We start from the raw sequence: 14,942 nt of genomic DNA, 5'->3' as shown, positions 1-14,942 counted from the left end.
GATATTGAAAATCTTGGGTTGTGATTTCTATCCCCAAGCAAATCCTTAGGTTAAGGGATCTCTTCTTATTCTTACCTTATGACTTTTCGATCTAAACTAGCATGTTCCTCAGTAGGCTGTCATGTATTATTCTAAAAAACGATGTTCAGTGTTCTCTACAAAGTTGTCTTCTGTGTTACCTATCTGAATTTTCCTGTCAGTATGCAGATTCAGATCACCCATGGCAATTGACCTTTTCTCATACCTCCATTATTCCCTGATTTATATTTTGCCTCACAGTAAGACAACTCTTCAGGGTCTGTAGACTCCCACCCTTGACTTATTTCCTTCCTTGTTCCACATTTCCATACAAATAGATTCCACATCATAAACTAACGCACCCAGATCACTACTCTCCCACGAGAGAGATTCTGCTTTTATTAACAACACTACCTCTCTTTTTGCCTGTTTTCTTTTCGAGAACATGGAATGTTGAGTTCCCAGTCCTGGTTACCCTGCAACCACGTCACTGTAATAGCAATCAAGACACATTCATTTATTTTTATTTGTGTTGTCAACTTATCTAGTCACAAATGCATGCATAGAATCCTAGAGCGTACTAGCCTCCACCACTTCCTCTGGCAGCTCATTCCATTCAAGTACCACCTTCTGCGTGAAAACGTTGCCCTTTAGGTCCCTTGTATATCTTTCCCCTCTCACCCTAAACCTCTGCCCTCTAGTTCGCTTTGACTTTTTACCATTATTACTTAGTCTGATTCTAATTTCTGCTGTACTCACCTTATTATTTTCTGCCCTTTCCTGTCACATTTTGATTATCATTCGTTTGCTCGCAATTCTGCACCTTGGTGCTGTCATTTCTTATTGAATTCTTAACTTCCTTTGAATTGAACCCTTCACTCTTTCCCCAGTCCACTAATTAGTTTAAAGCACTATCTGCAACCCTAGTGATATGATTTGTCAGGACACTGGTCCAGCACAGTTCAAATTAAGTCTATCGCAGTGGGACAGTTCTGCTTACCCCAGGACTGATATAACTTAGTGAGTTTTGAGAAGATTTGTAGCTCAGGTTGAGGTTCTGGATGTAGGTTTGCTCGCTGAGCTGGAAGGTTCATTTCAGGCGTTTTATCACCAAACTAGGTAACCTCTTCAGTGAGCCTCCGGATGAAGCTGATGTTTCCTGCTTTCTGTTTATATGTTGTGGTTTCTTTGCACAAAGGAAACTATTATTTTTATACAATTATACAGTTGCACCTCTCATCATCTTTACTCTGTCAATTTGCATATGGTGCAGGTAGTAAACCTGCAATTATTATGCCTTTTGTAGATCTGCTGGGGGGGGGGGTGGGGAGAGAAAGTAGCATAGAGTACAATGGGTGAGTGGGGCAGGGGATGAAGGTGATAGGTCAAGGAGGAGAGGGTGGAGTGGATAGGTGGAAAAGAAGATACACAGGTAGGACAAGTCCGGACAAGTCAAGGGGACAGTTACTGAGCTGGAAGTTTAGAACTAGGGTGAGGCGGGGGAAGGGGAAATGAGGAAACTGTTGAAGTCCACATTGATGCCCTGGGTTGAAGTGTTCCGAGGCGGAAGATGAGGCGTTCTTCCTCCAGGCATCTGGTGGTGAGGCAATCATGACTGACAAGGAAAGTCTGGGACAGCATATAAGTAAAAGAGGAAGCATATAAGGCGGCAAAAGTCAATGGGAAACCAGAGGATTGGGAAGCTTACAAAGACCAACAGAGGACAACCAAAAAAAAATGAGGGAGAAGATTAAATATGAGGATAAGCTAGCCTGTAATATAAAAGATGATTGCAAGAGTGTCTTTAGATATATAAGGGCAAAAGAGAGACAAAAGTGGACGTTGGGCTGCTGAAAAATGACACTGGACAAATTGTAATGGGCAACAAAGAAATGGCAGCTGAAGTGCACATTTGTGTCAGTCTTCATGGTGGAAGATGCAAGTAACATCCCTAAAAATTGTATGTAAGTGGGGCAGAGGGGAGTATGGTGACCATCACCAAGGAGAAGGTGCTAGAAAAACTGGAAGGTCTGAGGGTGGATAAATCACCTTGACCTATTGGACTATACCCTAGAGTTATGAAGGAGGTAGCTGAAGCGGTAGTGATCTTTCAGGAATCGCTGGAGTCAGGGAGCGTCCCAGAGGACTAAAAAGCAGCTAACGTAATCCCTCCATTTAAGAAGGAAGTAAGGCAAATGATGGGAAATTAGTGACCGATTAACCTGACGTTGGTCGTGGGTAAGATTTTGGACTCTGTTATGAAGGTTGAGATTTCTGAATACTTGGAAGCGAGTGGTAAAATAGGGCAAAGTCAATATGGTTTCATCAAGGGGAGGTCATGCCTGGCAAATCTGCTAGAATGTTTTGAGAATTAACGAGGGGAACAAATGGATGTTATCTACTTTTGAGGAGGTCTTTGTCAAGGTGCCACACAGGAGGCTTCGAGAAATATAAGGCCCCATGGTGTTAGAGGCAAGCTACTAGTGTGAATTGGTTGAAGATTGGTTGTCTGGCAGAAAGCAGAGAATGGTGATAAAAGGATCTTCTCACAATAGCAGCCAGTGACCAGTGGTGTTCCACAAGGGTCAGTGTAGGGACCACATCTTTTCACTGTATACATTAATGATCTCGATGAAACAACTGAGGGCATTCTGGCTAAGTTTGCAGATAATGCAAAGACAAGTGGAGGGGCATGTAATATTGAGGAGGCGTGGAAGTTGCAAAAAGATTTAGACAGGTTAAGAGAGTGGGCAAAAAAAAAGTGGCAGATGGAATACAACGTGGAAAAGTGAGGCCATCCATTTTGTTCGGAAGAATGGAAGCATACGCTGTTTTCTAAATGAGAAGATTCAGAAATCAAGTGCAAAAGGACTTGGGTGTCTTCGTCCAGGGTTCTCTTAAGGTAAACTTGCAGGTTCAGTTAGTAGTTAGGAAGGCAAATGCAATGTTAGTATTTATTCTGAGAGGACTAGAATATTCGGAGAACTAGGAAGAATGCTGAAAAGCAGGACGTCCAGGGTGGTTATCTCCAGTTTGCTTCCAGTTCCTCGGGCTGGTGTGGCCAGAAACAGGGAGGTAATGGACTTGAGCGTGTGTTTGGGGAACTGGTGCAGGATGCAAGGATTTAAGTTCTTGGATCGCTGGGGTATATTTTGTGGTTAGCATAAATTCTACAAGAGACGGTTTGCACCTTAATAGGTTAGGGACCGGCATTCTGGCAGGCAGGTTTTCTACTGCAACACCGCTACATTTAAACTAAATAGCGGGGGGAGGGGACAAACTGGATGTTTAAAAAAGAAATTGAAGGGAAAGTTAGAACAAGGGAAGTCAAGAAAGACCACTGTATCAATGAGGCAGAAAACTCTGAAAGGGATCAAGCTGTAAGGTTGAGTGAAATAGGAGTTGATGGGAAGGGTGAGAGCAGTAACAAATTAAAAATACTATACATGATTGCTCGGAGCATTAGACAAAAGATGGATGAGCTTGAGGCTCTTTTGGAAATTGGCGATACGATATTGTGGGGATAACTGAGACGTGGCTTCAAGTGGACAGGGCCTGGGAAATGAATATTCAAGGCTATACGTGCTATCGTAAGGACAGATTGATGGGCAGAGGGGGTGGGGTGGCCATGTTGGTAAGGGAGGATATTCAGTCCCTTGTGGGGGGGGGGGACCTAGAGTCAGTGTGAATAGAGCTGCGAAATACTAAGGGTAAAAAGACCCTCTTGGGAGTCATCTACAGGCCCCCAAACAGTAGTCTGGAAGTCGGATGTAAGTTGAATCAGGAGCTGAAATTGGCCTGTCACAAAGATGTTACTACAGTTGTTATGGGGGATTTTAACAAGCAGGTAGACTGGGAGAATCAGGATGGTATTGGACCTCAAGAAAGAGACTTCGTGGAGGGCCTCAGAGATGGATTCTTAGAGCAGCTGGTGCTGGAGCCGACCAGGGAGAAGGCAATTCTGGATCTGGTATTGTGTAACGAACCAGAATTGGTCAGAGACCTCGAAGTGAAGGAGCCATTGGGAAGTAGTGACCATAATACAATAAGCTTCAATCTGCAATTTGAGAGGGAGAGGGTACAGTTGGAAGTGACAGTACTTCTGTTGAATAAAGGGAACTATGGAGCTATGAGGGAGGAGCTGGCCAAAGTTCAGTGGTGCAATACCTTAGCAGGGATGACTGTGGAGGAACAATGGCGGATATTTCTATGTATAATGCAGAAGTTGCAGGATCAGTTCATTCCTAAAAGGAAGAAAGATCCTAGGAGGAGGCATGGGCAGCCGTGGCTGATGAGGGAAGTTAAGAAACATATAAAGTTAAAAGAAAAAAAGTATAACATAGCAAAGGTAAGTGGGAAAACTGAGGACTGGGAAGCTTTTAAAGAGCAACAGAGGATTACTAAGAAGGAAATAAGTAGAGGGAAAATGAGGTACGAAGGTAAACTGGCCAATAATATAAAGGAGGATAGTAAAAGCTTTTTTAGGTACGTGCAAAGCAAAAAAATGCTTAGGACTAAAATTGGGCCCTTGAAGACAGAAACAGGGGAATATATTACGGGGAACAAAGAAATGGCAGAAGAATTAAATGGGTACTTCAGATCTGTGTTCACTGGGGAAGACACAAGCAATCTCCCTGAGGCAACAGTGGCTGAAGGACTTGAACTTAAGGGAATTTATATTTGCCAGGATTTGGTGTTGGAGAGACTGTTAGGTCTGAAGGTTGATAAGTCCCCGGGGCCTGATGGTCTACATCCCAGGGCACTGAAGGAGGTGGCTCGAGAAATCGTGGATGCGTTGGTGACTATTTTCCAGAATTCGATAGATTCGGGGTCGGTTCTTGAGGATTGGAGGGTGGCTAATGTTATACCACTTTTTAAGAAAGGTGTGAGAGAGAAAGCAGGAAATTATAGACCAGTTAGTCTGACCTCAGTGGTGGGAAAGATGCTGGAGTCTATTATAAAGGATGAAATTACGGCACATCTGGATAGTAGTAACAGGATAGGTCAGAATCAGCATGGATTTACGAAGGCGAAATCATGCTTGACTAATCTTCTTGAATTTTTTGAGGATGTAACCCTGAAGATGGACAAGGGAGATCCAGTAGATGTAGTATACCTGGACTTTCAGAAAGCTTTTGATAAAGTCCCACATAGGAGGTTAGTGAGTAGAATTGGGGGCAAAGTACTAGATTGGATTGAAAATTGGTTGGCTGATAGGAAACAACGTGATAAACGGCTCCATTTCGGAATGGCAGGCAGTGACCAGTGGGGTACCGCAGGGATCTGTGCTGGGACCGCAGCTTTTTACGATATATGTTAATGATATAGAAGATGGTATCAGCAATAACATTAGCAAATTTGCTGATGATACAAAGCTGGGTGGCAGAGTGAAATGTGAGGAGGATGTTAGGAGATTACAGGGTGACCTGGACAAGTTAGGTGAGTGGGCAGATGCATGGCAGATGCAGTTTAATGTGGATAAATGTATGGTTATCCACTTTGGTGGCAAGAACAGGAAGGAAGATTACTACCGAAATGGAATCAATTTAGGTAAAGGGGCAGTACAAAGAGATCTGGGTGTTCTTGTACACCAGTCAATGAAGGCAAGCATGCAGGTACAGCAGGTAGTGAAGGCGGCTAATAGTTTGTTGGCCTTCATAACAAGAGGGATTGAGTATAAAAGCAAAGAGATTCTTCTGCAGCTGTACAGGGCCTTGGTGAGACCACACCTGGAGGACTGTGTGCAGTTCTGGTCTCCAAATTTGAGGAAAGACATTGTGGCTATTGAGGGAGTGCAGCATCGGTTCACGAGGTCAATTCCTGGAATGGCGGGATTACCTTACACTGAAAGACTGGAGCGACTGGGCTTGTATACCCTTGAGTTTAGAAGACTGAGAGGGGATCTGATTGAGACGTATAAGATTATTAAAGGATTGGACACTCTGGAGGCAGGAAACAGGTTTCCGCTGATGCGCGAGTCCTGAGCCAGAGGACACAGCTTAAAAATAAGGGGTAGGCCATTTAGGACAGAGATGAGGAGAAACTTCTTCACCCAGAGAGTGGTGTCTGTGTGGAATGCTCTGCCCCAGAGGGCAGTGGAGGCCCAGTCTCTGGATTCATTTAAGAAAGAGTTGGATAGAGCTCTCAAGGATAGTGGAATCAAGGGTTATGGAGATAAGGCAGGAAGAGGATACTGATTAGGAATGATCAACCATGATCACATTGAATGGCGGTGTAGGCTCGAAGGGCTGAATGGCCTACTCCTGCACCTATTGTCTATAACAAAAGTGAAGCTTAATAAAGCTCTGGTCAGACTACATTTAGAATATTGTGAGCAATTTTTGGCCCGTGACCTCAGGAAGGATATACTGGCCCTGCACTGTGTTCAGAGGAGGTTCACGAGAATGATCCCAGGAATGAAAGGCTTAACATATGACAAACATTTGAGGCCTCTGGGTCTATACTTAATGGAGTTTAGAAGAATGAGGGGAAACTTGGAGAATACAGAATAACCTTGGCAGAATGTACTTTGGGAAGATGGTTTCCATTGGCAGGAGAGACTTGGCCCTGAGGTGACAGCCTGAGAATAAAGGGAAAAACCCTTTAGAGTCGAGATGAAGAGAAACTTCTTCAGCCAGAGTGTGGTGAATCTATGAAGTTCATTGCCACCGAAGGCTGTGGAGGGGCCAAGTCATTGAATATATGTAAAACAGTTAGGTTTCTCAATCCCATTCTCCCCCAACATTTGATCCCGTTGAGAATCAGAAACCTATCAGCCATGATTGAATGGTGGAGCAGACTCTATGGGCCGAATGGCCTCATATCTGCTCTTATGTCTTATGGTCTTAAGCTGTTGATAATTCCTCAGTAGAACCTTTTTCCTAGTGCTATCTGCCACTGGTACCTGCAAATATAATGATAACTGGCTCTTTCCCTCCCAATCCAGTTTCCTCTCCAGCCCAGAAGAGATGTCCTTAACCTTGGCACCACAAGGACAACATAACCTTCTGGACTGTTTCTTTGCTACACAAGACAGTATCTGTTCTCTAACTATGCTATCCTGTGTTACTACTACATTTCACTTTCTTCCTGCACATGAATGTTATTCTGAGCCATAGTACATTGGTTAGTTTGCTCATCCTCACTGCAGTCTGTGCCCTCCTGACACTTGGTGCAAGTACATTATATCTGTTGGGCAAGGCAGAATGGTCATAGAGATGTACAGCATGGAAACAGACCCTTCGGTCCAACCCATCCAGATATCCCAACCCAAACTAATCCCACCTGCCAGCACCTGGCCCATATCTCTCCAAACCCTTCCGATTCATATACCCATCCAAATGCCTTTTAAATGTTGCAATTGTATCAGCCTCCACCACTTCCTCTGGCATCTCATTCCATACACGCACCTCCCTCTGCGTGAAAAAGTTGCCCCTCAGGGTGTCTCTCATATATTTCCCCTCTCACCCTAAACCTATGCCTTCAAGTTCTGGACTCCCCGATTCCAGGGAAAAGACTTTGTCTATTTATCCTATCCATGCCCCTCATTATTTTGTAAACCTCTTTGCTTGTTGCTATGCCATCAACTACCTGAGCCCCACTCGATGGACTTTGCACCCCAAAACCTATACTGTCTTGTCTTTGCTTTTTAAAACAGTCGAAGGCCAGCTCTTCCATTGGTATAATATCAATTTGATATCATGAGGACATGGGCACTGTCCCCATGACTTGTCCTACCTGCCTATCTTCCTTTCCACCTATCCACTCCACCCTGCCCTCCCTGACCTATCACCTCCATCCCCACCCCCATTCACCTATTGTACTCTATGCTACTTTCTCCCCACCCCCACCCTCCTCTCATTTATCTCTCCATCCTGCAGGCACTCTGCCTCTATTCCTGATGAAGGGCTTTTGCCCGAAACGTCAATTTTCCTGCTCCTCAGACGCTGCCTGACCTGTGCGTTTCCAGCACCACATTAATCTAGAATCTGGTTTCCAGCATCTGCAGTCCTTGTTTTTACCATATTGGCAATTTTGTTTTTGGTTAAAGCTGAATGAGCACTACTTTATTTTTGAAAAAAACATAGAATGACACCTGAAATAATCTGTAATTTTATTTTAGGGGAAACTTCACGACTACTGGGAACCTCTGTCTGAAGATCAGAATCAGCTTAGTCAGTCCTTTCCATTTGAAGAGGAACGAGAACACTACATGATTCAAGAAGTTAATGACATTGACAAAGAGTTGGATATTACTTAATGCAACATGTATAGAATTTTTTAAAAAATTACAAAGCTACAAATCTGTTGATATATAAAAATGTTTAGATCTTAATGGATTTGTGTTCTGGTTTTTGTTCTTAGCCAGGTACCTACGCAAAGTTTGGAATAACTATGATTAGAATCTGTTAAAGCAGTTAACATTTTTGATATTTTAGCTCTATCAAAAGAACTATCAAAAATATTTTGTAATGTTGGAGATTGAGTTTATTTATATAATGCAGCTGTGTTTGCAGTGTTTTGTAAGGTCAATTTTATTGCTGTACATAACTGTCCCTCTTTTGTAATGTTCTCATTTTTGTTGTATTTGGACATTGTAATGATTGAATCTTCCAAATGTACTTGAAAATGTTATTCTTTTATTTAGCTTTATGCCATTTGAAAATCAAATTGGACTGTTTCATGTGGAAGATGCAATGGATTCGCAAATCACTAAAGAAGAAAGCAACATATGATAAGCTGCGCATTTATTGCAACCAAGGCTGCAGTTCTGTATAGCTAACAAAAGCTCTTGTCTTTGCTAATTGAGTTTGCACGTATTTGCCTCCCACTTTTGTATTTTGAAGTTGTAGCCTCTAGTATTGGCGTACACTTAAGATGTTCATGTTAAAATTTTTTTTTTACCTTTTCCTAAATATTTTTATTTGCACTAGCATTACATAAAGATGAATTCAGTAGGATGAAACAGCCTCTCCCAGTGCTAATTTCTGTGTATAGTATAAAAGGCCTGTAAAATGAATCAAATGATATTAATAAGCTTAAGTGATTCAGATATCTCAAACCATTGTGTGATTAATGTGCCACGTGAACCGTGACTGTTTCTGCCTTCATCTCTTGATTTCTATTAATTTATGTATATGTTGTATTTTTATAGCTGCCCCCTATCTTTTTAGGGGTTTCAAATCTGGGGTAATTCTGTAAGGCTGTAAAACTGTTGGAGTATTTAATACTTGGTTTTGTTGTGTAGGAAATACTGGATTCTTCACTACCTGTGTATTTATACTTACCTTCTCCTCCTCGTGCAGGGTGGTAGAATTTGCTACTCCTAAGCATTACAAAACATTTAACTGGATCAAACCACGACAGCTTATACTTTTGATACCAAAGTGAAAAGGTGTGACTGTTTTCTTGAATTAACTGTTAAGAAATGAGCTTTTAATGCCAAATCTGAACACTGGTGGAAGTGACAGAGTCTATCACCTGTACTACTGTCTGGTGTGGTTTATATGAATGCGATATGCTGCTTAAAGAAATGACAGTTTTCCAGTTGTGAGGAATACCTGTCCAGAAGCTTTGTTCCAGGTGTTTGAGTTGCTGACCCCAATCTCTGGCTAGCTTGTATTTTCGAGCTTACAGGTTAGTGATCGATTACTGCACATGGTTGTGGAATGTGGATTCCTGTATAAAATCTCCACGTGATCGGGTACCTGATCTTGCCCCGGCCAACTCGATCTCTGCCCCACAGTTAAATATAAAAGGTGTGTGGCCAAAGGCCAATTTGTATGTGTATCTGCTAACTTACCTGAAGGCCTGTTAGACCTTGGTTCATCAGGTGGCTTGGCTGAAGCCTGACCGTGGGGAACCTTTTTTTTTCTTGAAAGGTGTTTTTTTTCTTAAAAAATGAAAAGCGCACTTGCTTCTGTCTTTGACCTGTTTCCTGAGACAAAAAGCTATCAGTATGATCTGGAGACATTTTATTAATTGGTCGTCAAGAGTTACTCTAATCTTGTTCGGTCTGGTTACCTGGTAAGGAGAATCTTTACAGACTTATAATGAGATTGAATGTCTTAATGTTTTGAATTTAAATTCATGTCCAGTTCAGTATTTCTATAATTCTGTATTTTAGAAAACTTCTTTGAAATAAAATATTTGTAAAGAATTATTAAGTGAATAATGTAGGCAGAAATACAACATCACCCTGATGTGCTGTTAATATGAAGAAGATAGAAGCTAGCTCTCCCCAGCATGTTGAAATAGTAGTTGATCCAGGAGGATGGTTTTGTACTCTGGCATTTCACAGCTGAATCTTTAACCAAAGAATATGATTGATTTTTTTTCTACTGCTAGTTAATCTACCTCTGGTCAGTACGGAGCATTTGGTCAGAACATTTGTCCTCGGCACCTTCTTTTGTAATTCTGCCACCCTGCACCTTAGACTTCAGAAATGTGTAAAAGACTTGAATTTTTGTTCTGCTTTAAGGCAATTGTGTGATGCAGGAAATTTTCATTTTTTAATTATTTTTTAATAAGCCCTTTATAAAGAAACAATTTTCACGTTATTTTGGCAAAATAAAATTTCTGTAATAATGCAATATTTGTGTTTTTGCACTGCTTGAGAAGGGATCTTTTTACTGCATCTTGCTGGGTTTAAACACCTGTCATTTCACCTTTGGGGTGTTATTACCTTGGAAAGCACAGAAACCTAGCATTTGGCCCAAGCATTCAGTGTTTGTGTACAGTATTGACGCAATATACCTCCATTACTCTGCAGATAACACATTGAATGTTTCTTACAGTTTTCTGTCTTGGTTTATCTAGCTTTATATCATACACATCAATGCCTCAACACACTCTGAAATAAAAAGTTCCACATTCACACCATGCTTCAAGTAAAGCAATTTTTCTGTGTTCTCTCTTGGGTTTATTATGACCGTCTTATTCATGACCTAGTCTCCCCATAAGTGAAATCATTTTTCTCTCTATCGAGCTTTGTCAGACTTTGCTAATTTTAAATCTTTTAGATCATTCCTAAGCCACCTCAATAAAAACATCACATCTTCCTCGTTATTTTCTGGTAGGTATGACTGCTGTTTAACTCGTCATTACTTTTGTGTTTTGTATTTCCAGGAATAAGTATTTGCTGTCATTATCTAAAAGAGGTTCTACCCAACACCTGATGGATTAAAATGGCTGATCCTCTACTAGACAGAGCTCAGATGTGAACACTAGACAATTCATAATGGTTTTGCATTGCAGCTGATGTCACAATTGGAGTAGTGACTGAAAACGTTACTTTTATGACCTAATGCTTAGCAACAAAATCCCAATCAATGCTGCCAATTTGCTGGTCTCCCCTCAAGGTGAACCTCACCTTCCCATAGAACTGTTGCCGTATCGACCAGTTTTTAAGTTTTCTTGACATAAAATCTAACCACCTTTCTTTTTCTCGGCAGATGTTGAAAGAGATTTATCTCAGCTACGCTTTGTAATTTGCAAATTCTGATAGTCGCCAGAACCAAAGTGAGATTTCTTCACTTAGAGCGGATTGCATATCATTGTGAAAATAAGGTGATCAGCTTAAATATGGATAAATATGAGAGCTGGATAAATACCAGAAAACTGGATGCAATTGTCTTGGGCACACAGTCTTGGGACATCTTGGGCCTGGTGAGTGCTACCATTCAGCTGGCTGATCACTTGAACTAAAGAAAAGGGGTCTGTCTTGGTGCCTGCTAGAGTAATGATGTCCATGGAAGCACCATGTGATGTTGCTGTAATTCTGTCTTGATGGTCAGATCCCCTGATGTGCAAAAGGATGAATAGCAGGTTAATGTGCAGGTGGTTCATGGGTTGCAAATGTGTTCTGGAGTCCATTTGCAAGTTGATTTGTATGCAAATCTGAACATAATGCAGAACAATGTCAAGCAGCCTTTTGTAAGTACGGGTGGGGAGTATTTTGTTCAGATAATCAAATGTTCAGAGAATCGAATTCCGGGTAGCAGTTTAGCCAAGTATCGGAACCTTGTGATCTTGTTCGGAAAATCTGAAATTTGGATAATCTAATACCGGGTAATCAAGGTTCCTGTGTGTGAGAGTCTGTGAAATTACACCTGCATGTGAGAACATATTGGTAAGTCAGGTGTTTGCAAAACTGGGACTTGGACTCTATTTTGAGATGCCAATAAATGAACTACAATAAACAATGAAGTGTCATTGTAACAAAGGTTAAACTGGCAAAGTGTATCAGGTAAGGAAAACTATCAGAGTTGCAGGCATGTACTCCCAGTATAATGTCTGTATCATCATTGGCAATTTTCTGTGCTTGGCAATAAGGCAGTCTTTTATTTCAGTTTGTCAGTATGAAATCTCTTCCTCATTACCTTCAATGTTCTGCCATGTATCGGATTCCACTCCAGGTGAGTGTACTCCATCTGGTCTTGGGTTTTGCTGGTCTTGGGTTTAAGTCCTAATTGAGAAACTTGAGCACATTGTTCAGGCTGACAGTGTGATATTGAGACACTACTGCACAATCTGAAATGATTTTGGATTAGTGGTGCTGGAAGAGCACAGCATCCAAGGAGCAGCGAAATCGACGTTTCGGGCAAAAACCCTTCATCTGGAATAAAGGCAGTGAGCCTGAAGCGTGGAGAGAGAAGCTAGAGGAGGGTGGGGATGGCAAGAAAGTAGCATAGAGTACAATGGGTGAGTGGGGGAGGGGATGAAGGTGATCAGTCAGGGATGAGAGGGTGGAGTGGATAGGTGGAAAAGGAGATAGGCAGGTCGGACAAGTCATGGGGACAGTAACTGAGCTGGAAGTTTGAAACTAGGATGAGGTGGGAGAAGGGGAAATGAGGAAGCTGTTGAAGTCCACATTGATGGCCTGGGGTTGAAGTGTTCTGAGGCGGAAGATGAGGCGTTCTTCCTCCAGGCGTCTGGTGGTGAGGGAGCGGCGGTGAAGGAGGCCCAGGACCTCCATGTCCTCGGCAGAGTGGGAGGGGGAGTTGAAATGTTGGGCCACGGGCCGGTGTGGGTGTCCCAGAGATGTTCCCTAAAGCGCTCTGCTAGGAGGCATCCAGTCTCCCCAATGTAGAGGAGACCGCATCGGGAGCAAAGGATACAATAAATGATATTAATGGATGTGCAAGTAAAACTTTGGATGTGGAAGGCTCCTTTAGGGCCTTGGATAGAGGTGAGGGAGGAGGTGTGGGCGCAAGTTTTACAGTTCCTGCGGTGGCAGGGGAAGGTGCCAGGATTGGGGGGGGGGCGTGGACCTGACCAGGTAGTCACGGAAGGAACTGTCTTTGCGGAATGCGGAAAGGGGTGAGGAGGGAAATACATCCCTGGTGGTGGGGTCTTTTTGGAGGTGGCGGAAATGTCGGCAGATGATTTGGTTTATGCAAAGGTTGGTAGGGTGGAAGGTGAGCACCAGGAGCATTCTGTCCTTGTTACGGTTGGACGGGTGGGGTCTGAGGGCGGAGGTGCGGGATGTGGGCGAGATGCGTTGGAGGGCATCTTTAACCACGTGGGAAGGGAAATTGCAATCTCTAAAGAAGGAGGCCATCTGGTGTGTTCTGTGGTGGAACTGGTCCTCCTGGGAGCAGATACAGCGGAGGCATTGGAATACGGAATGGCATTTTTGCAAGAGGTAGGGTGGAAAGAGGTGTAATCCAGGTAGCTGTGGGAGTCGGTGGGTTTGTAAAAAAATGTCAGTGTCAAGTCGGTCGTCATTAATGGAGATGGAGAGGTCCAGGAAGGGGAGGGAGGTGTCAAAGATGGTCCCGGTAAATTTAAGGTCAGGATGGAATGTGTTGGTGAAGTTGATGAATTGGTCAAACTCCTCGCGGGAGCACGAGGTGGCGCCAATGCAGTCATCAATGTAGCGGAGGAAGAGGTGGGGAGTGATGCCGGTGTAATTACGGAAGATCAACTGCCCTACATAGCCAACAAAGAGACAGGCGTAGCTGGGGTCCATACGTGTGCCCTTTGGTCCGGAGGAAGTGGAAGGATTCAAAGGAGAAATTGTTAAGGGTGAGGACCAGTTTGGCCAAACGAATGAGTGTGTCGGTGGAAGGGTACTGTTGGGGACGTCTGGAGAGGAAAAAACGGAGGGATGGAGGCCCTGGTCATGGCGGATGGAGGTGTAGAGGGATTGGATATCCATGGTGAAGATGAGGCGTTAGAGGCCGGGGAAACTGAAGTCTTGGAGGAGGTGGAGTGCGTTCGAGACACCACCCACGCCCTCCACCTCCTCCAAGACTTCCGTTTCCCCGGCCCCCAACGCGTCATCTTCACCATGGATATCCAATCCCTCTACACCTCCATTCGCCATGACCAGGGCCTCCATCCCTCCGTTTTTTCCTCTCCAGACGTCCCCAACATTACCCTTCCACCGACACACTCATTCGTTTGGCCGAACTGGTCCTCACCCTTAACAATTTCTCCTTTGGTCTGGAGGAAGTGGGAGGATTCAAAGAGGTAGCCATGGGCACACGTATGGGCCCCAGCTATGCCTGTCTCTTTGTTGGTTACGTAGAGCAGTTGATCTTCCGTAATTACACTGGCACCACTCCCCACCTCTTCCTCCGCTACATTGATGACTGCATTGGCGCCACCTCGTGCTCCCGCGAGGAGGTTGAGCAATTCATCAACTTCACCAACACATTCCACCCTGACCTTAAATTTACCTGGACCATCTCTGACACCTCGCTCCCCTTCCTGGACCTCTCCATCTCCATTAGTGACGACCGACTTGACACTGACGTTTGTTACAAACCAACCGACTCCCACAGCTACCTGGATTACACCTCTTCCCACCCTACCTCTTGCAAAAATGCCATTCCGTATTCCAATGCCTCCGCCGTATCTGCTCCCAGGAGGACCAGTTCCATCACAGAACACACCAGATGGCCGCCTTCTTCAGAGAC

At 43.5% G+C, this 14,942-nt stretch overlaps 1 protein-coding gene across 1 annotated transcript in view; it reads left to right on the top strand.

The window, feature by feature from the left end:
* The window catches only part of slf2 (SMC5-SMC6 complex localization factor 2), a 111,722-nt gene extending 101,123 nt beyond the window's left edge, over positions 1-10,599 (top strand). The window contains exon 21 of the mRNA XM_072557085.1: positions 8,141-10,599. Within this exon, the coding sequence (XP_072413186.1) occupies positions 8,141-8,278 (138 nt within the window). The 3' untranslated portion in view covers positions 8,279-10,599. The remainder of the gene's footprint in view (positions 1-8,140) is intronic.
* Positions 10,600-14,942: the final 4,343 nt, after the last annotated feature.

Source organism: Chiloscyllium punctatum, chromosome 38 (genome assembly GCF_047496795.1).
Source record: "Chiloscyllium punctatum isolate Juve2018m chromosome 38, sChiPun1.3, whole genome shotgun sequence".
NCBI lineage: Eukaryota > Metazoa > Chordata > Chondrichthyes > Orectolobiformes > Hemiscylliidae > Chiloscyllium > Chiloscyllium punctatum.
Note: the sequence above shows the minus strand (reverse complement) of the source record. Positions and strands in the feature narration are given on the sequence as shown.